This window comes from Pseudorca crassidens, chromosome 9 (genome assembly GCF_039906515.1).
Source record: "Pseudorca crassidens isolate mPseCra1 chromosome 9, mPseCra1.hap1, whole genome shotgun sequence".
NCBI classification, from domain to species: domain Eukaryota; kingdom Metazoa; phylum Chordata; class Mammalia; order Artiodactyla; family Delphinidae; genus Pseudorca; species Pseudorca crassidens.
Genome location: NC_090304.1, coordinates 48,233,392 through 48,260,161, shown reverse-complemented (window position 1 = coordinate 48,260,161; position 26,770 = coordinate 48,233,392). Strand labels below are relative to the sequence as shown.

The 26,770-nt window shown below is 36.7% G+C and overlaps 1 protein-coding gene across 1 annotated transcript; it reads right to left on the bottom strand.

The window, feature by feature from the left end:
- Nucleotides 1–24,244, bottom strand: ZNF214 (zinc finger protein 214). Its single transcript, XM_067750064.1, has 4 exons — nucleotides 24,115–24,244; nucleotides 22,827–22,915; nucleotides 9,791–9,952; nucleotides 1–5,896 (listed from the first exon to the last, which is right to left on the bottom strand). Exons 1-4 carry the CDS (start codon nucleotides 24,234–24,236, stop codon nucleotides 4,206–4,208), a joined length of 2,064 nt encoding a protein of 687 aa, XP_067606165.1. The 5' UTR covers nucleotides 24,237–24,244; the 3' UTR covers nucleotides 1–4,205.
- Nucleotides 24,245–26,770: the final 2,526 nt, after the last annotated feature.

The following is a 26,770-nucleotide window of genomic DNA, read 5'->3' as shown; positions in this document are numbered from 1 at the left end:
TTTTAAATAAGTTGTATGTAAAATTTTATTTTTTTTAAATGACACCAATAAAAATATAAAAAATACAGAAAAGCATGAAGAACATAAAGATAACCAAATATCCTCTCAAAGAAACCCACTAATAACATTTTTGTATACATCCAATGTTTTCCCCATGGAAATATCTGTATAAATATAAATAGAATCTTACCCCATAGAGTTCTATATCTTGTACTTTTAACACCATAAGTATATTTTTATTATAACACTCTTGGAAAATATAAGTTTTAATGACTGCATAAGATTACATCATGTAGATGAACCATAATTTATATGACTTTTCCCCTATTTAGGGGGGAGGGCAGCATAGAAATATTATAATAAATATCTGTGTACGTTTATCTGTGTACGTGTTCTAATGTGGTTCAGAATGCTTAGCCCAGACCCACCACTTTCTGGAGAAACCTATTTGAACATCAGCCCTTACAACCATGTTATATGCCTTATCACTTCATCCCTGGGCATGTCTGAGAGCAGCAGAGTGAACATCTGATACAAAGCAGGCCAATCCAAAGGCTTACCGGTAGCCTATAGTTTGGCCTGGTCTCAGACTTGTCAGGAGGTAGTAATTATAAGTTGAGCCAATCATCTTCCCCTACTCAGAAATCTAAACAGAGACCCAGAAGTTACAAGTTAGTGATGGGCAATAAAATTGAAAACAATATATTCAAGGATGTGGTGGCAATTATAAGCATACACAGAGTGAGTAAACAGGAGGTCAGTCTGTAGAGAAGAGAGGAATAACCAAAGAGAAACAAAAGTTCTTGAAAGAGTAGCCTCCTTGTCTAATGGCTTTCTACGGCAAATTCTCATATTGAAGCTTCTGTCCTAGTGTTTTCTTTTTCTTTTTTGGTGAGATTTTAAAACATAATGTTATATAACTCAATTTTTATATGAAATAACTTAAGTGGATCTCTGTTCTTTGCAAATAGAACTACCCTAATAACACAACAATGTAAAGCAATTATACTCCATTAAAGATGTTTAAAAAAAAAATGAAGTACCCTAATAGAGTGTAACTCTATCTCCACAGGATATACACTAGATATGAAATCACTATAGGACAAAGAATAATAACAATTTTAAGGCTTATAATTGGCCAAATAGCTTTACCAAAGCATGTCAATTTACCCTCAACATAAGTAGTGTGTAAGTATCAATCATTCTGTACTCTCACTAAAAATAACTATTACAATTTTTGTTAATGATAGTGGTATTTTCATTGCTTTAATCTGTTGACGTCCTTTGCCATTTTTTAAAGTTGGTGTCCATCTCTTGTATTAACTTATAAAAGTTCATAACTGTCCTAATCAGGGCAAATATTTTCCCTGTTGTCTTGACTTCCATATGTTCTTAACCTATAGTTTAAATTTTTTTAATGTGGTCAAATTCCTAGGTATTTTTTCTGAGTTCTTCCATTTCATCAAACTCTCAAAAAATGCATGTGTGTTTTCAACCATGGAAAAACCCACTTTGGTGAATTTTAAACATTTTATGTTTAAAATGGTAGAACCTCCTCTAAAAGAAAAAAAAGAAAGAAATCTTGTGCTAATCTTGAACGTGAATCAGAAAAGATGCATGGGGTTAACTTGTGGCTTTGTTTTTGATGAACCAGGCTTCATGAAACCATATGGAGGTTCATGGAACACAGCTTGAAAACCTGTGCTTTAATCAATATATATTAGATCAGTATATATGATATAGGTCATGAGACGAAAGCCTAATTTTATTTTTCACGAAAGAGTTAAATAATTTTCTCAGCACCATTTACTGAATAATCCTTCTATACATAAATCTTTTATCATATGTAAAGTATTTAAGCATATCTACTTAATGTTTTATATATATATATGTAATCCATATACTGGTTTATTTTTAAGCTATTTAGTAATAACTGAGCATCCTGAACATTTTTTCAAATGTACAATCAAGTTCTCAATATTTTAACTTCAATATATCATTTATTATATGTTAGGGCAATCTCATTAATCTTTCTTATAATTATCTTTGCTCTTCTCCAATATCTATTTTTCTTAAAAGACTTTAGAATACTTTTTTCAATTTCACATCTCATTGGGATTTTGATGAGATTGGAAATAAATCTATAAATTAAGAACATCCGCTCTATACAAGTCCCTTTATTTTCAATTAAATGTTTTGTTTTTCATTATTTTCATTCTACATTTTTGCTATTTGTTCCTTTTAAAGAAATTTTAGTATTTCAAACCCTTTTTTGCACCCATTGTATTTTTCTGATTATTACAAGAGTTTAGGAAACTTGGTTTTTATATTATTACCCACCTTAATGGGTTTAATCAGTTCATTTAAAATTAACCTTTAAAAGTATATTGTAGGCATGCTTTTGTTTGCCTAATAAACATTTGCCTATTCTTTTATATCAATAAATCAATATTGAGCAATCAGTCAAGTGAAAATTGGTCAATTGACCAATATCATTTTGCTTTAATCTTTTCTGTTGTAATAGCATATAAGTAAAATTTTAATTCAATCAAGGGTTTTCAAAACTTTTTAAGGGGAGATTTAACCTATTTTGATAAATTTGATTTCCTCTCACCTTGATCCATGTTCTCCAATTTTTTAGATCATCTTCATGTTGTTTTTGTTTTCTGTCTTTTGCTATAGGCACTGAATATTCTTTGCTTTTATCTTCTCTGTTTTGAAAGAAATATGTTTTTAGTTATTTTAGTTGCAATTTCTAACTTTGTAAAAAAATATTTAGACCTTTATTTCTAGAGTTGTTAAAGTCAAGAAGAAAATGTAATGAATCCATGCTATTTACGGTCAGAGATGTAGCACACTTTCTTTTGCTGTCCTTCCCTCATTTGGTAGCCAAATTTAGCAAATAAAAACACAGGGTGCTGTTAAGTTTGAATTTATATGAACAAATAATTTGTTAGTATAAGTTCCATGCAATATTTGGGACATACTTAATACTAAAAAATTATCATTGTATATCTGAAAATCATACCTAACTGGGCGTCCTGGATTTTATCTGATAACCCTACTTTCCCATCCAGACTTTAACATATAATGCTTCTATACTCAACATTTGTATATTAAATATTTTCTTGTACAACTATTTAATAGTTTTGAAGTTTTGTAAACAAATTAACAATTATTCAAGACTTAACTGCATGTTTAACTGATTTTAGTGTTTGTTACCAGTTCTTTTACACTATGACTTCCACATTCTTGAGCTCTCTTTAAGAAAGGTACATATTTGATATGTTTTCTGTTTTCTTATCTAATTTGTTACCTACAAACGTAAAAGACAATTTAGTTGATAAGATAAACTATGGGCGATAACATTTTTCAGTCTCACAATTCTGAAGGTGTTATTCTGTTGTCTTTTGACAATTACTGTTGCAGAGGTCTTTATCCATTTTCCCTCTTTGGTTTTTTTAGAAAACCAGAATTTTTCCACACCTCCTAGTGTCTGAACCTATGAATAAATGTGGAAAACTGGGAAGGGGAATGGGTGAGAGTGTATTATGGTAACCTCATAGTGCAGCACCCCTGCAACAAAAGGCTGGTTCTTGAGTTTTCTGGGTGACAGAAATAACATCTCTAAGATACCCTATCTTGGATAAGGGTCATACATTGTTTTCCAAATTTACTGGCCCTTTAGTTAGTTCTTCAACATTTGAGAACTTGTTGTCTACCAGTTTGAGTTTCAAGTTTTGTGTGTTTTCATTTTTTTTCTGTAGCTTCTTAGGGACTTTACAGGTGAGTCAAGATGCTATTTCATTTATAGCTAGCCAATTTCAATTCAAACCAAAATATAAGAAAATGTTTTGAAGTCAGTGAAAATATAAAATTGAACATACAGTATGACTTCATGCACATGAAAATGCACAGGAAAAAAGGCTTAGAATGAAACAGGATGAAAAGTTTTCTTCTTGACTCTTCTATATATTTTATAATGACTATGCATAATATTTATTGTAGAAAAAGAAAATACATTTTAATTTAAAATATCCTCCTAAGGATCTCCTCTTGAAGCAAATGATTTTTAGTAGGAATTAGGGGAAACAATAAATGTTGCTTGGGATTATTTGGGTTATTTACAGAATTTTCTTCCCAGCAGCATTTACTGGGCTTAAGGTGAAGCTTTGATTAAAGCTGTTATAACTAAATGAACAGAATTATAAGGCTGTTCTTCTGCGATTACTGTGAAGATGTGAATTCTGATCGAACCCCTTATAATACTCATGGCATTTATGAATCTTTTCTCCCATGTGGACTCTTTGATGAATTCGAAGAGCTGAGCTATGGCTGAAACCCTTACCACACTTAGCACATTGATAAGGCTTCTCTCCTGTGTGGACCCTCTGATGAATGTGAAGATTTGAGCTGTGACTAAAGCCCTTTCCACAGTCATCACATTTATAGGGTTTTTCTCCTGTGTGGACTCTCTGATGAATGAGAAGATGAGAACGCTGACTGAAGCCCTTCCCACACTGTTCACATTTATAGGGTTTCTCTCCAGTATGTACTCTTTGGTGAGTGTGAAGTTTGGAACTCTTGCTGAAGCCCTTCCCACATTCATGACAAGTATAGGGCTTCTCCCCTGTATGGACCCTCTGATGAATGCGAAGATCTGAGCTGTGACTGAAGTCCTTCCCACAGTCGTCACATTTGTAAGGCTTCTCTCCTGTATGCACCCTCTGATGGATTTGAAGATTTGAGCGCTGGGTAAAGCCCTTACCACAGTCATCACATTTATAGGACTTTTCTCCTGTGTGGACTAACTGATGGATTCGAAGATTTGAACTCTGACTGAAGCCCTTACCACACTCATCACACTTATATGGTTTTTCTCCTGTGTGGACTCTCTGATGAACATGAAGTACTGAACTCCGACTAAAACTCTTACCACACTGATCACACTTAAAAGGCTTCTCTCCTATGTGAAGTCTCTGGTGAATGTGAAGTAATGAATTTCTACCGAGGTCCTTATCACACTGCAGTCTATAGAGTTTCTCTTCTGTGTGGACTCTTTGATGACAGTGAAGACTGGAGATCTGACTGAAGCTCTTACTACACACATTACATATATAAGGTACCTCCCCTGGGTGGACTCTCTGATGAAAGTGAACACCGAAGCTCTGACTAAAATTACTGGCACCTTCATTACATCTGTACGGCTTCTTACCTATGTGGATTCTTGGATGTCTGTATAGGTCTGATCTCTGAGTGAAGCATGCTGTGCTGATGGAGCATGGATACAACTTTTCTCCAAGTTGATTTCTCTTGTGAACACACTGTGAGTTCCAATAATAACTTTCTTTACATTTATTATATCCACAGTATTTCTCTTCCACAGAGCCTTTCAGCAGGTCATTTTGGCATATCTCCCCAATGTACTCTGGAAGGGCTTCCTCTCCTGGGATATAAGAATGCGGACCTATGAGCTTCTGTTTTCTTTCCACAGAGAGATTTTTCCTGGATATGACAACATGGTATCTGCGTCCTTGAAAACCACGTGAATCACTCACATAGATTTCTCTACCATTGTCTTCAGTGTGTTTTGTTTCTAAGGATTGACAAGGTATAAACTTCGTATATTTTAAGTTCCTGGGAATTTTACCTTCAAAAGTCAGTTCATAGTTCCCAAACCCTGGTCCTTGTGTGAAGAGTATTAACCACTCTTGAGAGTGAGAAAGGTGTTGCTGCTTTAGGTCTTTGGAATCTATACCTTGAACCATTTCCACATAGATCTGATTATCATATATCTGAGTGCTGGCATTCCTCCAGCCTTGCCAGCAGGAAAGATGTTCATGTTCAAAATATCTGAATCTTTCTTCTTGGAGTCTGTAGCTCTCTTTCCAGTTTCCTAGAAAAATAAGCAGATAACCCAGTGGTAAGATGAAAGCTGTGCTTAAAAATTTCCAAGTATCTCAATCAACAAGCTCCAGAATTACAGGAATATATGTGTAGGTGCAAGTGGGAAAGAAGTGTTATGACTTAGGCTGCTCCATATTTGGGTGAGGAATTCATTTGTTTTTTCATCCATAGATGTATTCATTCATTCAACAAACATATCTTGAGCATCTACTACTTACCAGGTACTGTTAGAAATAAAAGAGAAAGCCTGACTGGTTTAATGGAAATAGTCTTAAAGACTGAGATTTAATTAGATTACTCTATTTGGGACATTATTATAAGAAATAAAATATTGTTTCTATTTTTCTGTTCTAAAATAGTATAGTAGATTGTGGGAAAAAATTCTCTACTTTATCTACATCTTTGAGTGTTCCCCTTACACAGTGACTCTAGGCTTGGCTATATAATTTGCTTTGGCCACTAGGACAAAAGTGAGACAAGCAGAGATTCGCAAAGTGCTTGTGCATTGGGGCTTGGCCTCTCTTGCTGGTTTTGAAAGTCCTGTGATCACCACCATGTAAATGAGCCTGGGCTGGCCTCCTTGAAGAGAGACATATGGTCAATACATGCCTGTTATAACACTGATACTGACCAACTGCCATTCAGGCTGTCCAGCTTCATCTTAGACCATCCAGCCCCAATCAAGTCACTCAATGATAGAAGATCCATCTAACCAACTAGAATCATGAAAAATAACACAGTTTGTTTTAAGTCACTAAGTTTGGGGTAGTTTGTTATACAGCAAAAGCTAACTTACAAATAGAACATGAAGAGAGAACAAATTGAGGACTGCACAAAATTATGGGCAGAAATCTGTGCTTTAAGTGTAATCTAGAAAATAAGTAAGAATCACAAATACCTATTAATTACATAGCCAAAATGTTTTGGAAGATATCTTGCTTTCTTTACCTTCTATTTCTCATGTGATTTAAGAACCATTTTTGAGAATGGTTCTTCTACCTCAACATAGCACCCTAATAACCAAAATACTCAACAAAACTAGTCCCAGCCAGATGGCTTCACAGGTGAATTCTACCAAACATTTAGAGAAGAGCTAACACCTATCCTTCTCAAACTCTTCCAAAATATAGCAGAGGGAGGAACACTCCCAAATTCATTCTACAAGGCCACCATCACCTTGATACCAAAACCAGACAAGGATGTCACAAAGAAAGAAAACTACAGGCCAATATCACTGAGGAACATAGATGCAAAAGTCCTCAACAAAATACTAGCAAACAGAATCCAACAGCACATTAAAAGTACCATACACCATGATCAAGTGGGGTTTATTCCAGGAATGCAAGGATTCTTCAATATACGCAAATCAATCAATGTGATAAACCATATTAACAAATTGAAGGAGAAAAACCACATGATCATCTCAATAGATGCAGAGAAAGCTTTTGACAAAATTCAACACCCATTTATGATAAAAACCCTGCAGAAAGTAGGCATAGAGGGAACTTTCCTCAACATAATAAAGGCCATATATGACAAACCCACAGCCAGCATCGTTCTCAATGGTGAAAAACTGAAAGCATTTCCACTAAGATCAGGAACGAGACAAGGTTGTCCACTCTCACTACTGTTATTCAATATAGTTTTGGAAGTTTTAGCCACAGCAATCAGAGAAGAAAAGGAAATAAAAGGAATCCAAATCACAAAAGAAGAAGTAAAGCTGTCACTGTTTGCAGATGACATGATACTATACATAGAGAATCCTAAAGATGCTACCAGAAAACTACTAGAGCTAATCAATGAATCTGGTAAAGTTGCAGGATACAAAATTGATGCACAGAAATCTCTTGCATTCCTATACACTAATGATGAAAAATCTGAAAGTGAAATCAAGAAAACACTTCCATCTACCAGTGCAACAAAAATAATAAAATATCTAGGAATAAACCTACCTAAGGAGACAAAAGACCCTTATGCAGAAAATTATAAGACACTGATGAAAGAAATTAAAGATGATACAAATAGATGGAGAGATATACCATGTTATTGGATTGGACGAGTCAACATTGTGAAAATGAATCTACTACCCAAAGCAATCTACAGATTCAATGCAATCCCTATCAAACTACCAATGGCATTTTTCACAGAACTAGAACAAAACATTTCACAATTTGTAGGGAAACACAAAAGACCCCGAATAGCCAAAGCAATCTTGAGAATGAAAAATGGAGCTGGAGGAATCAGGCTTCCTGACTTCAGACTATACTACAAAGCTACAGTAATCAAGACAGTATGGTACTGGCACAAAAACAGAAAGATAGATCAATGGAACAGGATAGAAAGCCCAGAGATAAACCCATGCACATATGGTCACCTTATCTTTGATAAAGGAGGCAGGAATGTACAGTGGAGAAAGGACAACCTCTTCAATAAGTGGTGCTGGGAAAACTGGACAGCTACATGTAAAAGAATGAAATTAGAACACTCCCTAATACCATACACACAAAAAAAAAACCTCAAAATGGATTAAAGACCTAAATGTAAGGCCAGAAACTATCAAACTCTTAGAGGAAAACATAGGCAGAACACTCTATGACGTAAATCACAGCAAGATCCTTTTTGACCCACCTCCTAGAGAAATGGAAATAAAAACAAAAATAAACAAATGGAACCTGATGAAACTTCAAAGCTTTTGCACAGCAAAGGAAACCATAAGACGAAAAGACAACCCTCAGAATGGGAGAAAATATTTGCAAATGAAGCAACTGACAAAGGATTATCTCCAAAATTTACAAGCAGCTCATGCAGCTCAATAACCAAAAAAACAAACAACCCAATCCAAAAATGGGCAGAAGACCTAAATAGACATTTCTCCAAAGAAGATATACAGACTGCCAACAAACACACGAAAGAATGCTCAACATCATTAATCATTAGAGAAATGCAAATCAAAACTACAATGAGATATCATCTCACACCAGTCAGAATGGCCATCATCAAAAAATTTACAAACAGTAAATGCTGGAGAGGGTGTGGAGAAAAGGGAACCCTCCTGCACTGCTGGTGGGAATGTGAATTGGTACAGCCACTATGGAGAACAGTATGGAGGTTCCTTAAAAAACTACAAATAGAACTACCATATGACCCAGCAATCCCACTACTGGGCATATACCCTGAGAAAACCATAATTCAAAAAGAGTCATGTACCAAAATGTTCATTGCAGCTCTATTTATGATAGCCTGGAGATGAAGACAACCTAAGCACCCATCATCGGATGAATGGATAAAGAAGATGTGGCACATATATACAATGGAATATGACTCAGCCATAGAAAGAAACGAAATTGAGCTATTTGTAATGAGGTGGATAGATCTAGAGTCTGTCATACAGAGTGAAGTAAGTCAGAAAGAGAAAGACAAATACTGTATGCTAACACATATATATGGAATTTAAGAAAAAAAAAATGTCATGAAGAACCTAGGGGTAAGACAGGAATAAAGACACAGACCCACCGGAAAATGGACTTGAGGATATGGGGAGAGGGAAGGGTGAGCTGTGACAAAGCGAGAGAGAGGCATGGACATATATACACTACCAAACGTAAGGTAGATAGCTAGTGGGAAGCAGCCGCATAGCACAGGGATATCAGCTCGGTGCTTTGTGACCACCTGGAGGGATGGGATAGGGAGGGTGGGAGGGAGGGAGACGCAAGAGAGAAGAGATATGGGAACATATGTATATGTATAACTGATTCACTTTGCAGTAAAGCAGAAACTAACACACCGTTGTAAAGCAATAATACCCCAATAAAGATGTTAAAAAAAAAACAAAACTGGTCCCAGAATAAACTAACCTTATTCCCTAAGAGTCGGGATAATTTACCTACTGACATGACATTTGTGTAGTTCTCCCACATGACCTCTCTGTAGAGCTTTTTTTGAGAAGAATCCAAGAATTTCCACTCCTCCCAAGTAAAATTAACAGTCACATCTTCAAATGTTACTGCCATCTGGTCGAAGATCAGGCTTTCCAGGAAGAAGAAATCTAAGTGAGAAGATGGACAAAGAAAAAGACATTCAGCAGGTAACATAAGTGGTAAACCAAAAAGAAAAAGAAATAACTCCAATAATGAAGAAAAACAAGAAAGGTAAGAGGAGACATAATAAGAGGTCAAGTACTTAAATAATGTATCCAATCACTGAACACCATCACCATCATAAGAAACATTTATATAGCATTTGTCTGCTAACCACTGAGCCAAGTAAGTACTCTTCACATATACTTCAAGTAATCCTCACAGCAATCCTATGTTGTAGATACTATTATTATCCTCATTTTACACATTAGTAATAATGGTTGAAAAAGATTAATTCCCAAGATCATGGACCTGGAGGTACTGCAGCTAGGACCCAGGTCTACATACTCTGGACCAGAACTATTTGCCAACTGTAACAATATTGCTTCATGTTGCTTATATTATTGCTTCATGGTTGATCACTTTAGACTGTTTACTTCCCACTGTGAGATGAGGAATTAGATTACCACCCGTAGCATTAGCACTAATTTTCTGGTTAAATCAATAAGCAGTACTTATAAAATTTTGAATATGATTATATACAATTTTTTGTGGGGGGGAATTACCTGTTTAATTTTTATTTAATAAATTTACTGTCCTCAATTTTTTGATTTTTCAAAAGGCTTTATATAATCTATTTTATCAAGTGTCTCATCCCCTCACCCACCCCTTTTACTTTGGAAAAGTCCATCATCCTGCCCCAGTCAGGGCCGGCTACTCGTTAGTGCTCCATTTCAAGTTCATATGACTCTTCTTCTTTTGTGATTTTACACCATTAACTGGGAGGCACATAACAACATGAGTTCAATCAAGCCTGTGAATGTTAAGCCTGTGGCCATCGAAGAAAGCAAAGGTGAGAAACAGGTGAGGTTTTCTTCAAAGGAGAATGTCCAAACACGGTTACTAGGAAAGATTCCCAAGAATCATTTGAATCACTGTATGCCTTACGTCTTTATTACTATACCTCATAAGTGGCTCATAAGAATTCGAGAGTGAAAAGAATTTTTCTCAAAACCGCTTCACTGTTTATAAGCTTTTAGTGTTGCTAAGACTGATTTAAAGAACAAACAAACTGTAATTCCTTTGTGGGCAACTTTTTCTTTCCTCTCTGGAAATATTTTAGGGTCTTCTTTTGTGGCTGGCCCTCTGCCCCAAATGGTGTATGGATTTGAGCCTCTCCGAAGTTCACAGGGCTCATCAGTTCCTTTCTTGTCTGTATTACCCTGCTGAGTATTCTAGGATGTAACATCTTCAGCCCTATGTGGCTCTTACCACTATGCCAACTGTTGCCATCCAGGATTTTGTTGAAATTTCTCATTTGCTGATGGCTCTTCGGCTTCATCATTGTAAGTTCATAAATTTCTTGGTTTTTTACTATATCTATACAGTTTTAGAAAGTAGAAGAGATAAATGCATGTATTCTAACTGTCTAAAAATATTTTAGTAGAAAGAATAAATCATAAGTTGGTTATGTGACAAATTCATTTTTCTTTGATGACACATTCTCAATTGTAAAGTTCAATTTAAAATGTTCAGTATATACTAATATTTAGGAATTTATTTTAAAAAATATACTAGAGAGTAAGAGCCTCATTTTTTTTTTTACTGAAAGTTCATAAAAATTATAACAATGCTGAAGTAATATAAGTAAAAATTAAGTCTACCCTCCCCAAATAATTTAAGAAATAACCACTATAGTTTTCACTGTGTCCTTACGGACCTTTTTTCATACATACATACCCCACTAATGTTTTCTTCATAACACAGACGTGATAATTCTGCAGTCTGCTTTTTTTCCATAATATGTAGTATACAACTTCCCGTTTCAGTACATATAGGCCTATGTTATTCGTGGTGATTTTAAAATATGTCCAGAAATTATTTGATACCTTTCCCTTCAAAAGGTGGAGCCTAATTCCCCACCCCTTGAATGTGGCCTGGGTTAGGGACTTACTTCTGATGAACAGGAAAAAAAAGCAGAAGGGGAAGCAATGGTGTGCAGCTTTCAAGACTAGCTCATAAAAGGCACTGCAGCTTCCTCCATGCTTTTTTTCTTGGATCAGTCACTCTAGGAGAAGCTACCTAACACACTGTATGAATAGTTAGGCAGCCCTGTAGAAAGGCCCATGTGGTGAGAAACTGAGGCCTTCTGTCCTCAGTAAGAAATGAGGCATCTGCCAACAGCCATGTGAGTGAACCATCTTAGAAGTGGATCCTCCAGCCCCAGTGAAGGCTTCCAATGAACTGTAGTCCTGCTGACAGCTTGACTGCAACCTCGTGTGAAACCCTGAGCCAGAACCACACTGCTATACTGTTCCCAGATTCCTGACCCTTAGAAACTGAGATAATAAACGTTTGTTGTTTTAAGCTGCTACATATAATTTATTATGCAGAAATAGATGGTTGATGTATTGTTGTAAAAGTTGCATAGCATTTCATGTTATGATGTTCCAAAATTTAACTGTTCCCATACTGATGAAGATTATTTCCAGTTTTCTGGCTATCATAATACAGCAGTGAACAACTCTCTTAAATACATCATTGAACACTCGTAATATTTCTAGAAGATACATTTCCAGAATTAGAACCACCAGGCATGTGCATTTCAGTTTACTAAAAAACACTGTAAAACTTTGAAAATATTTTTTTTTTTTTTTTTTTTTTTTTTTTTTTTTTTTTTTTTGCGATACACGGGCCTCTCACTGTTGTGGCCTCTCCCATTGTGGAGCACAGGCTCCGGACGCACAGGCCCAGCGGCCATGGCTCACGGGCCCAGCCGCTCCGCAGCATGTGGGATCTTCCCGGACCAGGGCACGAACCCGTGTCCCCTGCATCGGCAGGCAGACTCTCAACCACTGCGCCACCAGGGAAGCCCTGAAAATATTTTTAAAAATTTGTTAAAAATATTCTCCCCCACTAGAAAGTTAAAAGCGGAATACCTACATTCAAAATTAGTAAGTACAAGTCTATAGAGGAAAAAAATTATAGAAAGCATAAATTAAGATGGCAAGTAAAATTATTAATAGACAAAAGGATACTAAAACAGTTTTAAAATATAGAGGCATATTGCTTAGAAGACACTCCAAACTACTGAATTCTGGAAGATTAAAAATGAAAAGACAGGCTAATCTATAACAGAAAAATACAGACAAAAATAAAGTAGGGGCTTCCCTAGTGGCGCAGTGGTTGGGAGTCCGCCTGCCGATTCAGGGGACGCGGGTTCGTGCACCGGTCCAGGAAGATCCCACATGCCGCAGAGCGGCTGGGCCCGTGAGCCATGGCCGCTAAGCCTGCGCGTCTGGAGCCTGTTGCTCCGCAACGGGAGAGGCCGCAGCAGTGAGAGGCCCGCGTACCGGAAAATAAATAAATAAATAAAGTAGGTTTTGCAATATTAATATTACATAAGGTAAAATCAAAGGAAAAAGTATTACCCGAGATTAACAGAGTAATTTTATGAGAAATGAAATTATTGCTCTTGGTGTACCACCCACCAGAATTAAGATTTTATCAGAATTGCTCCAAGACTGTATATCAGAGGGTGGGGGGGGTGAGAGAAGATGGGGACCATATGATAGCAAAAATAACAGTAATTATAGTAAATGTGAATAGCTTAATCTCACAGATTAAAAGACACAGATTTGTTGGTTAAAAAAATGAGATTCAACATGTGGTTTAGAAGAGACACACTAAAAAGAAAAAAAACATGGGAATAAAAGGACGGAACAACATATTCCACACAAATATGAACCAAAAGAAAGCTGTAATGACAAACTTAACTTCAGCTGAGATAAAATTTATGGCAAAAAGTTTGTAACTATGTGTGGTGATGGATGTTAACTAGACATATTGTGGTGATCATTTTACAATATATACAAATATAGAATCATGTTGTATACCTGAAACTAATGTCAGTTATATCCCAATAAAAAATTTATGGCAAAAATATAAGGGACAAAAACACAGTTTTTTTTCTGTATTAATAAATAGTAAGACCAAAAAATATCCATTATAATTAAACTGCACCCACAAATAAAATTTCAAAATGTATTAAGTAACAACTATCGTAAGTTCAAGGAGATAAAATATATACACCATTGATTGTAATTATAGATATTAATACACTCCTCTCAGAAAATGATAGATCAAGTAAAACCAAAGAACTCAACGATATAAAGACTAAACAGTACAATTAATACTCGAATTATTTTTTCTGTGTTGAATTCTATACTCCCAAAACACTAAATACACATTATTTTCATGAACCCACAATACTGTTACAAGATTGACCATGTATTGGTCTATAAAAGGAATCTCAATAAATTCCAAATTATCAACATAATGCAGAATACATTCTCTAGATACAAGGTAATAAAATTAGGAACTATTAACAATGGAATTTAAAAATCCACACTTCTGGAACCCAGGTAACATATTAAATAGCCCTTAAATTTAAAAGGAAAATATAATGATAATTAAGAAAATTTGAATTGAATAATAATAATTACACATCAAAATTTTCAAGACCCAGATAAATAAGTACTAAAAGGAAATAAGAATGGCTACATATAATCAGCCTAAGCATTCAACTCAGAAACTCAGAAAACAAAAACCCTCCCCCTCTAAAAAAAAAGAGCAAACTTCAAAAAAGAAGGATAAAGCTGAAAGTCAAAGGGGCAATAAACAAATAGATGATATGGAAATGCATAAGGCCAAAAGATGCTCTTAAAAATTTAATGTCAAAAAAAAATTTAATAAGTCAGATCTCTGCAAGTCTAATTTTCTTTTGAAAAGATGATTATAAACAAAATACTGGACAAAATGAGGAAATAACCACAGACATAAGACTTAAAATAATACAAGAGCGTTATGAACTATATGCAAATACACTTGAACATCTATATAAAAGGACAAATTCCTAGTACACAATGCCAATATAAAATGCCAAAATAGATTTTAAGAGTAATACAAAATTACATACCAGTAGGTATTAAAGGAAACTGAAATGGCAGCCAAGATTCTTTCTCCCTCCCCCAAAATCAAAGGCCCAAAGAGTTTTACAGTTGAGTTCTCGCAAATGTTCAATTAACAGTTAATTACTATTATAATCAAATTGTTTTAGAAAATAGAAAGTGAAAATTACTAGCTCATTATATGGCCAGTGTAATATTGATTACAAGACCTGATAAGAACAATACAAAAGAAAACTATAGGCCCATTTTTAAGTTTGATAGATATGTAAAAAATCCTAAATAGATATTAGCTAACTGAATTCAGATATGTGTGAAAAAATGATAAAGCATAATTTATAACAGGAATGGAGGACAGTTCAACATGAGGAAATTAATCAACATAATTCACTATACTAATAGACTACAGAAGAAAACCACAATTATCTCAACTGATGCAGAAAAATTGTGTGATAAAGATCATAATGTTCACCGCCTATAAAGGTCTTACAAAAACTTTTAGCCAACTAGAAATACAAAGAAACTACCTAAATTGGTAAAGGTTATATACTGATACTAAGAATCTACATCAAACATTAAGCTTAATGGAGAAATTTTATATGTATTTCCTTTACGATGGTAACAAGATAAGAATGCCCACCATCACCACTGCTTTCAAAATAGTACTAACGGTTCTGACAAATACTATAAGAAAAGAAAAAGAAATAAGAAGCTAAGGATTAGAAGAAAAAACATAAAATGTCATTATTTGCATATGTTATGGCAATCTACCTAGAAAAACAAGAGTATGTGGATAAATCATAAACTGATGAAAAAGCTCAGCAAAATTACCAGACACAATAAAGCAAAAGCATCACGGTATCAGCAATCAACTACCAGAAAACAAGATATTCACAACAGCAAAAAAACCCAAAAAACAACTATCTCATAAAAAGATAGTTTTATCTTTGAAGACAACTTTCAAATTCCAATAAAGTAGAAAAAAGATTATCTGAATAAAGGGAGGAGCATGCCTCCATGTTCTTGGATGAGATGACTCAAATTCAATATACCTCCAGTCGAATTTCTAGCTGGATTTTTTGAGGAACACGATATACTCTTTTTTCCCTAAAATTCATAGGGAGGGAAAAGAAGTCCATAAAGACTTAAGTAAACCAAGCAGGAAGACTTGTTCTACTAGATACTGACATACCACCAAACTACAGTAGTAAAATCAGAAGAAATAGACCAGTAGAACAGAATTGAGGACTCAGAGCCTAAGCAATGTACTTGTTTATATATGAAAACTTATTAACAATAAAGATGGCATTAAAAATCAAAGAAGAATGGATTATTTACACTAGATGGTGGTGTGAAACTGATTAACTTTATGAGAAAAGATAAAGCTGGATTCCAATTTGATATCTCATACAATGGGACACTAGATGGATTAAACACTTAAATGTTAAAGGGAAAGTTATAGAGTTAGTAAAAGAAAATGTTAGGATTGAAAAACATTTACCATTGTTAAATGAATCCAAGGGCCAGTTCTTTGGGGGGAAAATATTAACAATAAAATAGATCAATCCCTGACTAGCTATAAAAGAAAAGAAAAAGGGGTTGGCACGAAGAGAAAAAAGTTAGAAATGAGATTAGTGAAAAAGCAACAGATAAAAACTTAATTGAACATTAGGTGGGCACTTTCCACCATTCTTTAGAACATAAATCTGAATGGGAAATGTATTTTTTCCTAGAAAACCATTTGATATAGCCCCAAGAAAAGGGAAAAATTCTGAACAGATCAGATATTTTGAAAGAAACTGGTCAAGTTATCAAAGAAATATGACCTTCACAATAACAACCCAAAAGTTTCCTTAAATGAATTCTTTCAGATTTGCAAAGAACAGATAATGTGATTCTATTAAACTATTCCAAGGCATATAAAAGAGTTATCAAAAATTTTAAGAAACTCAGGAAAACACTGAGACAGCAAAATCACAAAACTACAGATCTATATTACTAATGAATATTGACATAAACTTCAGAAATAAACTAAAACATAAGGCCAATAAAATGCAACAACACCTGTGTTTATAATCTACTGCCACACAACTAGTTACTTCAAAACTGAGTGGCTTAAAACAATAATTATTATCTTTCATGGTTTCTCTGGGTCAGAAATTCATGGGTAGCTTGGCTGGGCAGTTCTGGTTTGGACCTCTCATGAGAGTGATGTTGAGCTGTCAGCTAGTGCTGTATAAAACTATACATATAAATAAAAAGAAGATTCACTTTATACAAATTTAAGTCATATAAACAAAGAAGTCCTTAAAAGTAAAAGGCAAATGATAACCTAAAGAAATATTTACAGCATATAACAAATGGCTTCCATATTTTTTTTCCCTTTTTTTTTTTTTTTTTTTTTTGCAGTACGCGGGCCTCTCACTGTTGTGGCCTCTCCCATTGCGGAGCACAGGCTCCGGACGCGCAGGCTCAGAGGCCATGGCTCACGGGCCCAGCCGCTCTGCCGCATGTGGGATCTTCCCGGATCGGGGCACGAACCCGTGTCCCCTGCATCGGCAGGTGGACTCTCAACCACTGTGCCACCAGGGAAGCCCTGGCTTCCATATTTTACATACTGAGTACATTCTATCAAATGGAAACAAAAAATTCAGTAGGAAAAAGGTAATTTGAGTCAATTTATCAAAGAAGTAATGCAAATGACCAATAAATATATGTTGAAAGTGGTCAATCTCCACTTTATTTATCTCCCTGATTATCCTTTCATATTATGTCAATATTCACATTGACATAATACAATCAACAGTAACACAATCATAGTAGGGGACTTTAACACCACACTTTCACCAATGGACAGATCATCCAAAATGAAAATAAATAAGGAAACACAAGCTTTAAATGATACATTAAACAAGATGGACTTAATTGATATTTATAGGACATTCCGTCCAAAAACAAGAGAATACACATTCTTCTCAAGTGCTCACGGAACATTCTCCAGGACAGATCATATCTTGGGTCACAAATCAAGCCTTGGTAAATTTAAGAAAATTGAAATTGTATCAAGTATCTTTTCCGACCACAACACTATGAGACTAGATATCAATTACAGGAATAAAACTGTAAGAAATACAAACACATGGAGGCTAAACAACACACTACTTAATAACCAAGAGATCACTGAAGAAATCAAAGGGGAAATCAAAAAATACCTAGAAACAAATGACAATGAGAACACAATGACCCAAAAGCTATGGGATGCAGCAAAAGCAGTTCTAAGAGGGAAGTTTATAGCTATACAAGCCTACCTTAAGAAACAAGAAACATCTCAAATAAACAATCTAATCTTACACCTAAAGCAATTAGAGAAAGAAGAAAATAAAAACCCCAAAGTTAGCAGAAGAAAAGAAATCATAAAGATCAGATCAGAAATAAATGAAAAAGAAATGAAGGAAACGATAGCAAAGATCAATAAAACTAAAAGCTGGTTCTTTGAGAAGATAAACAAAATTGATAAACCATTAGCCAGACTTATCAAGAAGAAGAGGGAGAAGACTCATAAATAGAATTAGAAATGAAAAAAGAGAAGTAACAACTGACACTGCAGAAATAGAAAGGATCATGAGAGATTACTACAAGCAACTATATGCCAATGAAATGGAAACCTAGAAGAAATGGACAAATTCTTAGAAATGCACAACCTTCCAAGACTGAACCAGGAAGAAATAGATAGTATGAACAGACCAATCACAAGCACTGAAATTGAAACTGTGATTAAAAATCTTCCAACAAAAAAAAGCCGAGGACCAGATGGCTTCACAGGCGAATTCTATCAAACATTTAGAGAAGAGCTAACACCTATCCTTCTCAAACTCTTCCAAAATATAGCAGAGGGAAGAACACTCCCAAACTCATTCTACGAGGCCACCATCACTCTGATACCAAAACCAGAGAAAGATGTCACAAAGAAACAAAACTACAGGCCAATATCACTGAGGAACATAGATGCAAAAGTCCTCAACAAAATACTAGCAAACAGAATCCAACAGCACATTAAAAGGATCATACACTATGATCAAGTGGGGTTTATTCCAGGAATGCAAGGATTCTTCAATATACGCAAATCAATCAACGTGATACACCACATTAACAAATTGAAGGAGAAAAGCCATGTGATCATCTCAATAGATGCAGAGAAAGATTTTGACAAAATTCAACATCCATTTATGATAAAAACCCTGCAGAAAGTAGGCATAGAGGGAACTTTCCTCAACATAATAAAGGCCATATATGACAAACCCACAGCCAACATCGTTCTCAATGGTGAAAAACTGAAAGCATTTCCACTAAGATCAGGAACAAGACAAGGTTGCCCACTCTCACCACTATTATTCAACATAGTTTTGGAAGTTTTAGCCACAGCAATCATAGAAGAAAAAGAAATAAAAGGAATCCAAATCACAAAAGAAGAAATAAAGCTGTCACTGTTTGCAGATGACATGATACTATACATAGAGAATCCTAAAGATGCTACCAGAAAACTACTAGAGCTAATCAATGAATTTGGTAAAGTAGCAGGATACAAAATTGATGCACAGAAATCTCTTGCATTCCTATACACTAATGAAAAATCTGAAAGTGAAATTAAGAAAACACTCCCATTTACCATTGCAACAAAAAGAATAAAACATCTAGGAATAAACCTACTTAAGGAGACAAAAGACCTGTATGCAGAAAATTATAAGACACTGATGAAAGAAATTAAAGATGATACAGATAGAAGCAGAGATATACCATGTTCTTGGATTGGAAGAATCAACACTGTGAAAATGACTCTACTACCCAAAGCAATCTACAGATTCAATGCAATCCCTATCAAACTACCAATGGCATTTTTCACAGAACTAGAACAAAAAACTTCACAATTTGTATGGAAACACAAAAGACCCCGAATAGCCAAAGCAATCTTGAGAAAGAACAACGGAGCTGGAGGAATCAGGCTCCCGGACTTCAGACTATACTACAAAGCTACAGTAATCAAGACAGTATGGTACTGGCACAGAAACAGAAATATAGATCAATGGAACAGGATAGAAAGCCCAGAGATAAACCCAAGCACATATGGTCACCTCATCTTTGATAAAGGAAGCAAGAATATACAGTGGAGAAAAGATAGTCTCTTCAATAAGTGGTGCTGGGAAAACTGGACAGAATGAAATTACAACACTCCCTAACACCATATACAAAAATAAACTCAAAAGGGATTAAAGACATAAATGTAAGGCCAGACACCATCAAACTCTTAGAGGAAAACATAGGCAGAACACTCTGTGACATAAATCACAGCAAGATCCTTTTTGACCCACCTCCTAGAGAAATGGAAATAAAAACAAAAATAAACAAATGGGACCTAATGAAACTTCAAAGCTTTTGCACAGCAAAGGAAACCATAAACAAGATGAAAAGACAACCCTCAGAATGGGAGAAAATATTTGCAAATGAAGCAACTGACAAAGGATTAATCTCCAAAACATACAAGAAACTCATGCAGCTCAATATCAAAAAAAAAACAGGGCTTCTCTGGTGGCGCAGTGGTTAAGAATCCGTCTGTCAATGCAGGAGACACGGGTTCGAGCCCTGATCTGGGAAGATGCCACATGTCGCAGAGCAACTAAGCCTGTGTGCCACAACTACTGAGCCTGCACTCTAGAGCCCGTGAGCCACAACTACTGAAGCCCAGGCGCCTAGAGCCTGTGCTCCACAAGAAGAGAAGCCACCACCATGAGAAGCCCACGCACCGCAACAAAGAGTAGCCCCGGCTCACCGCAACTAGAGAAAGCCCAGGCGCAGCAACGAAGACCTAGCACAGCCAAAAGTAAACAAATTAAAAAAATTAAAAACAAAACCCAATCCAAAAATCGGCAGAAGACCTAAATAGACATTTCTCCAAAGAAGATATATAGATTGCCAACAGACACATGAAAGAATGCTCAACATCATTAATCATTAGAGAAATGCAAATCAAAACTACAATGAGATATCATCTCACACCGGTCAGAATGGCCATCAGCAAAAAATCTACAAACAATAAATGCTGGAGAGGGTGTGGAGAAAAGGGAACCCTCTTGCACTGTTGTTGGGAATGTAAATTGATAGAGCCACTATGGAGAACAGTATGGAGGTTCCTTAAAAAACTAAAAATAGAACTACCATATGACCCAGCAATCCCACTACTGGGCATATACCCTGAGAAAATCATAATTCAAAAAGAGTCATATACCAAAATATTCATTGCAGCTCTATTTACAATAGCCAGGACATGGAAGCAACCTAAGTGTCCATCAACAGATGAATGGATAAAGAAGATGTGGCATATATATACAATGGAATATTACTCAGCCATAAAAAGGATGAAACTGAGTTATTTGTAGTGATGTGGATGGACCTAGAGGCTGTCATACAGAGTGAAGTAAGTCAGAAAGAGAAAAAGAAATACCGTATGCTAACATATATATGGAATCTAAAAAAAAAAGAAAAGAAAATGGTCAGAAGAACCTAGGGGCAAGACTGGAATAAATATGCAGACGTACTAGAGAATGGACTTGAGGATACGGGGAGGGGGATGGGTAAACTGGGACAAAGAGAGTGGCATGGACATATATACACTACCAAACGTAAAATAGATAGCTAGTGGGAAGCAGCCGCATAGCACAGGGAGATCAGCTCAGTGCTTTGTGACCACCTACAGGGGTGGGATAGGGAGGCGGGGGTGGAGGGAGATGCAAGAGGGAAGAGATATGGGGACATATGTATATGTATAACTGATTCACTTTGTTGTAAAGCAGAAACTGATACACCATTGTAAAGCAATTATACTCTAATAAAGATGTTAAAAAAAATACTCATGCTATCCAAACATACTTGGAAAAGTGTCCATATGTTAAATGCAAAAATTAAACATATAACAGCCACTCATACATTCAACAAATATTCACTGAGTGCTCACTATATGCCAGGCATAGTTCTATATACTAGGAACATTCCCTGCCCTCATGGAGCCTATCTGTAATGATTCCAATTTTTTTATATATACTCATCTCTTTATATATGTATCTTAAATTTATGTTTGCATATTTGTACATATGTGTATGTATGCATACATACTAGTATTTGTACAGATTAGTGAGTATGTATGTATATTAAGTATTAAATAAAAGGCTCTAAGTATTGATAAATACATCAAAATGTCAATAATGGCTGTCTCTGGTTGATGTGCCGTGGACTCTGAGTGGTACACAAGAATAAGTAACCAGTTAAACATTAATAGCCCTCCAGAGTATGGCCTTACCTTACACATTCATACTTATGTCTCTACTGCAACTAGCCCGGTTTCCTTATGTGTCCCCTTATATTCTGCCTGAGACTAAATGATGGTCTTCCTGTCTGGAATGATATCTTCCAATTCATAGTAATTATTCAACTCTGAGTTCCTGTTCCTGTCTTTTACTTAAAAGTGCCACTCATTCCAGCACTGTTTAATGTATGATAACTTTAGAAATTCTTATTAACCTCATGTGGTTTGTTTCCCCAAGGTTAAGGAAAGACATTTTTGTATTTATTCATCTCGGGTCATCAAAAACAGTATGAATTATATAGTAGGCTTGAATGACTGGCTGACTGAATGAGTAATTGCTGGGAAAAGACACTGGGCAGGAGGTAGGGGCTTGCTGCATAGGAGGCTTGAAAGCTTCCCAGGCAAAGAGGAATATGTTCTATTCAGTCTGGTCCATCCATCCCTGTGGCCACCTCCACTACTCCCGCTATCCATGGAGAAGCCGGGGGCATTTTATACATGAGAAAAGACAATCCGACTCACCTGGGATCAGACTGTGAGGGAAATAGTGACCATTCCTTCCTCCTTTGTGCTCCTTTTTGGGGGAAGCGTGGAGTGTTGAGAAGGCTGAGCTGAGGGAGAAGAAAGGAGGAATGAACGACTGGGCATGACTTGAAATTCCCAAACTCACTACAATCCCCACGTACTGAGTGTTAACCTCCAAATCTCCCAGACAGAGGTCAGAAAGAGCCCAAGAACATTTCTGTTCCCTTTCAAGCACCCGAAAGGAGAGCTGTACCAACTGGCACTCAGGACCTTATTTCTGACCATCTAAGAAAAGTACAATTCTAGTTTGGGCATGAAAACAGAATTTGATCTCACAGTTTAGTCCCTCCAGGAATGAAGATGCTTTCTATGTAATTTAACCTCTCTGAGCCTCAAAAATTTCCTAGTTTATTATTAACATGTACAATTTTTTAAAAAGATTGGAAAAACAGCAGCACACTTAAATAGTTCTTTCTAAAAGTATATTTTAAAAATTTTGTTCAATCAGTTAAGTAGAAAGGTAAATTCCGTCACCCTCTCCTACTTCTTACAACATAAATACTGGATTTACTATTAGATCAGAGTACAGATTCTTAGCAAAAGATCCCAGATCTAGGGCCCCCAGGACATGATCATAGTCTCAACTCTATCACCAACCACTTGTAGAACTTCGAAAAAGACCAAACTTCTAGACCTCGTAGGGCCTCACTTTCCTCACCTGTAAAATGGGGGCATGAGTCTTTGCCACCCTGGTCCTCCGTTGCTGATTGATATGATAATGATATCAATGATAAACAGTTAAGAGCCCTCTTTCCCTAGAGAGAAAAATGCTTCATGGTGTCCCAGGAGCAGGGCAGGTTTGGGCTCCCCGTACGCACCAAGGGCCGCCAGAGTTTGTACATCTGATGCTCCGGATTCAGACGTACAAACGGTTCTCGCGGAGCTGGATCCCGGCGGCATCGGCTGCTGTAGGGGAAACACGCGCGGCCTCCGTTCCGCATCCAGGCCTCCGTTCCCCATACAGACCTCCGCCCCAGCACCTCCCGGCCCCGAGCACCCCGGCCCCAGGACCCAAGCTGCCTCTGCCTCCTCTCTCCTTCCCCTTCTTCAGTTTAAACGTGGGGAGGGCGGCTGTGAAGAACCCACCTACACTGGTGTCCGAGATTTCTAAGCCGGAGCGGCTTCTCGGCCCCCGGCCCTCCCTCTTCTGCCTCTCTACCTGCCACAGCTCTCCCCGCCCTTGTCCGCTTCTGGCTCGGTGCTCCCGAGAGTCCGCGTCACTTACGGAGCCTCTGGAGAGGGATGGGGACCGGCCCAAATACACCGTCTAAATAAACAATGGCCGCAGCCCTGCTTGACCAAAACCGAAGCCCCAGGCCTCGGAGTAGACACTCGGAGCGTTCCCATGGAGACAGGAGGAGGCGGGGCAGGAAAGGAAAACGCCGGAGGACGTGGCTCCTGATTGGCCAGAAAGAACGAGGTGCGACCTGGCCTTAATGCGTCAGCGTTCTGGGGTGAGAGGACCGTGTACTATGGCCCTCTGAACCGAGGATGGGGCTGAGCACCCCAAGACACTAACGTTAATGGGACGGTTCTAGGTGTTTTTAGGGCCCCTGGAAAGGGGAGTCAGGGCTGGGGATTCGGGGAAACAGTCACCCTGGGGGGCAAGGGGTGGTAACGCCTGCTGTCTCGCGCACTCGGCGGAATGGGCAACCCACTAGCTCTGGCTGTAGCGTCGTCTCTAAATTCGAGTCTCACAGCCGCGAAGAGGGCTTTTCAAATTTCGTTTTATGGGGGCCCGCTTCTCTCCTGCTAACTCGCTGGTCGGGTGGGGCTTTCCTGCCTGATCTCTTCCTGCCAAGACCTAGGCTTCTCTGCTACCATCATTTTCTCTCACCTGGATTATTGTAATAGACTATTATTAACTGGTCCCTCGCTTCTTCTATTGCTACTCCAATCCCCTTCATGAGGATCCTGGATGATCAAAACATAATTGTGATTATTCATTTGCTCAAAACCCTTTCTTGGCTCCCTAGCTTATTCCTAAGTGAAAGCCAAAGTTCTCACAGTGACCTATATGGCCCTACATATAGAGCCATACTTTTCTCATCTAATTCCCTACCTCTCTGACTCCATATTTCATTTTTCTGCTCCCTTTTGCCGTATTAGCCATTCTGGCCTAATTGTTGTTCTTTCAACTTGTCATGTTTGTTTCCACATCAGTCCCTTCTTACATTCATGAGGTGTGGATGGACTCATCCACTGTTCTAGGTGCTGGGGATACACAGTGAACTAAATGGATAAAAATCTTTGTCCACTATGGAGCCCTTCTATTTGGTGGAGTGAAGTGGGATGGGGAGAGAGCATCAATAGCCAACGCACAAAATTATTTGTTGGGTGAGGAATTCAAGATGCAAAAAACAGAAAAATATAATTCAAATTGTGTAACTCAGTGTGTGTGTGTATGTGTTTGTGTATGTTATTGTGAGTATAATTATACAAGCATGGAGAAAAAATGCAAAAGGATACATTCCAGATAGTTGATGTTCTTCATGTGGTTCATTTATTGGGAGAGATCACTGTGAGTAAAGATAGGAAGAAAATTGAGGGCCTATAAGTCTCTCAGACTCTTAGTAAAAAAGGAATTTCATGACTTTTACGTGCTTGTGGGAGATAAGGGAAATCACAAGCTTTCTTATTTGACAAACCTCCAAGCATTTTACCTTCTAGTAACATAGAGATGTCATTCATAATATTATTATCAGAAGAACAAGGACTACAATCACTCAGAATTCATGTTAGATGTTAAAGGTTATTTTCACAAGGCATTGCAATACTTTCAAAAGCTCAGGTATCTTATAGGAGTACTTCATACAACTAACACTTTCAAGTGCAATATAAGGAGAAATACAACAAGATGGTAGCATTATGAATATCTATGCAGATCTCCTTATTGCACAGCAAAACAAGATGGATATTCTATTACTGATTTCCACTTTTCACCTTGTTAGATTAGTTTTATGAAGAAGAATGGTGTCTCTCCTTCCAGTTGCAAGGGCTTGTGGAGACATCTATAAATTTTTTCAGAAATGCCTTTTCCCTAGTAGTTGTTAATTAATAAGACTTGCATTTCAATTTTATTATTTAGCTTTTCAAGGAAAAAAGCCATGGTGCTTGCTTCAGCAGCTCATATACTAAGGGAAAAAAAGGAAAGAAGGCATGGAAAATTAAATTTTACCAAGGCAAAACAATTTTTTTTAATAATGATGCAATAAAGGGCAAACATGTTCTTCACGGGGCTTTTTTTAGTGGGAGAGCTGTCAAAAAGAAACAAAAAAGATTGCACTAAAATGCATGATATAAAACGTAAGCATTCACATAAAATCAAATATTGTCAGATATATGTAAATAAAATAAAAATGTCTAATTCATTTTTACTAAGGTACAGTTCTGGGGCACTCAGTTTGTAAAACTTCGTTTCTTTAACAGTCTCCTCAGTTTTTAATTTTTTCCTGAAATAAATGTGTTCTATTTCATGGTTTTTTATGAGCATGTTAGAAATGGTTTCAGAAGCAAAACCTCTAACATTCATAGCTTCTCTTAAGATGTATGGACTTGTGAATAAAATATTTAGCACATTACCTGAAGAGCTATTATATAACCAATCCATATAGTAGGCTGGAGCCAAACCAAGAGCGTGTACCTTGTTTTCTCTCACCCTCACATTGTTGGTTATCCTTTTGAATTAGTTTTTAAATGAATCTTTACAATCTAAGGCTCTGATTTCTGGGTGATTGAGGTTGTTGGGTCCATCTTGCCAACTAGCAGGCCTGCTCCCTTAGTATCTGCTGCCTAGAGTGGACATTTACTTAATGACAATGAATGCTGACTCCTACTTTGCCAATAAGGTTTAAAGCTCTCCGTGAAGATTCCAGCTGGAG

Coding starts and splice junctions, on each gene's coding strand:
- ZNF214 (XM_067750064.1), bottom strand. CDS start 24,236: ATGGGAACGCTCCGAGTGTCTACTCCGAGGCCTGGGGCTTCGGTTTTG. Junction 22,916..24,114: donor CATCCCTCTCCAGAGGCTCC/GTAAGTGACGCG, acceptor CTTCTCCCTCAG/CTCAGCCTTCTCAACACTCC. Junction 5,897..9,790: donor CACAAATGTCATGTCAGTAG/GTAAATTATCCC, acceptor TTATTTTTCTAG/GAAACTGGAAAGAGAGCTAC.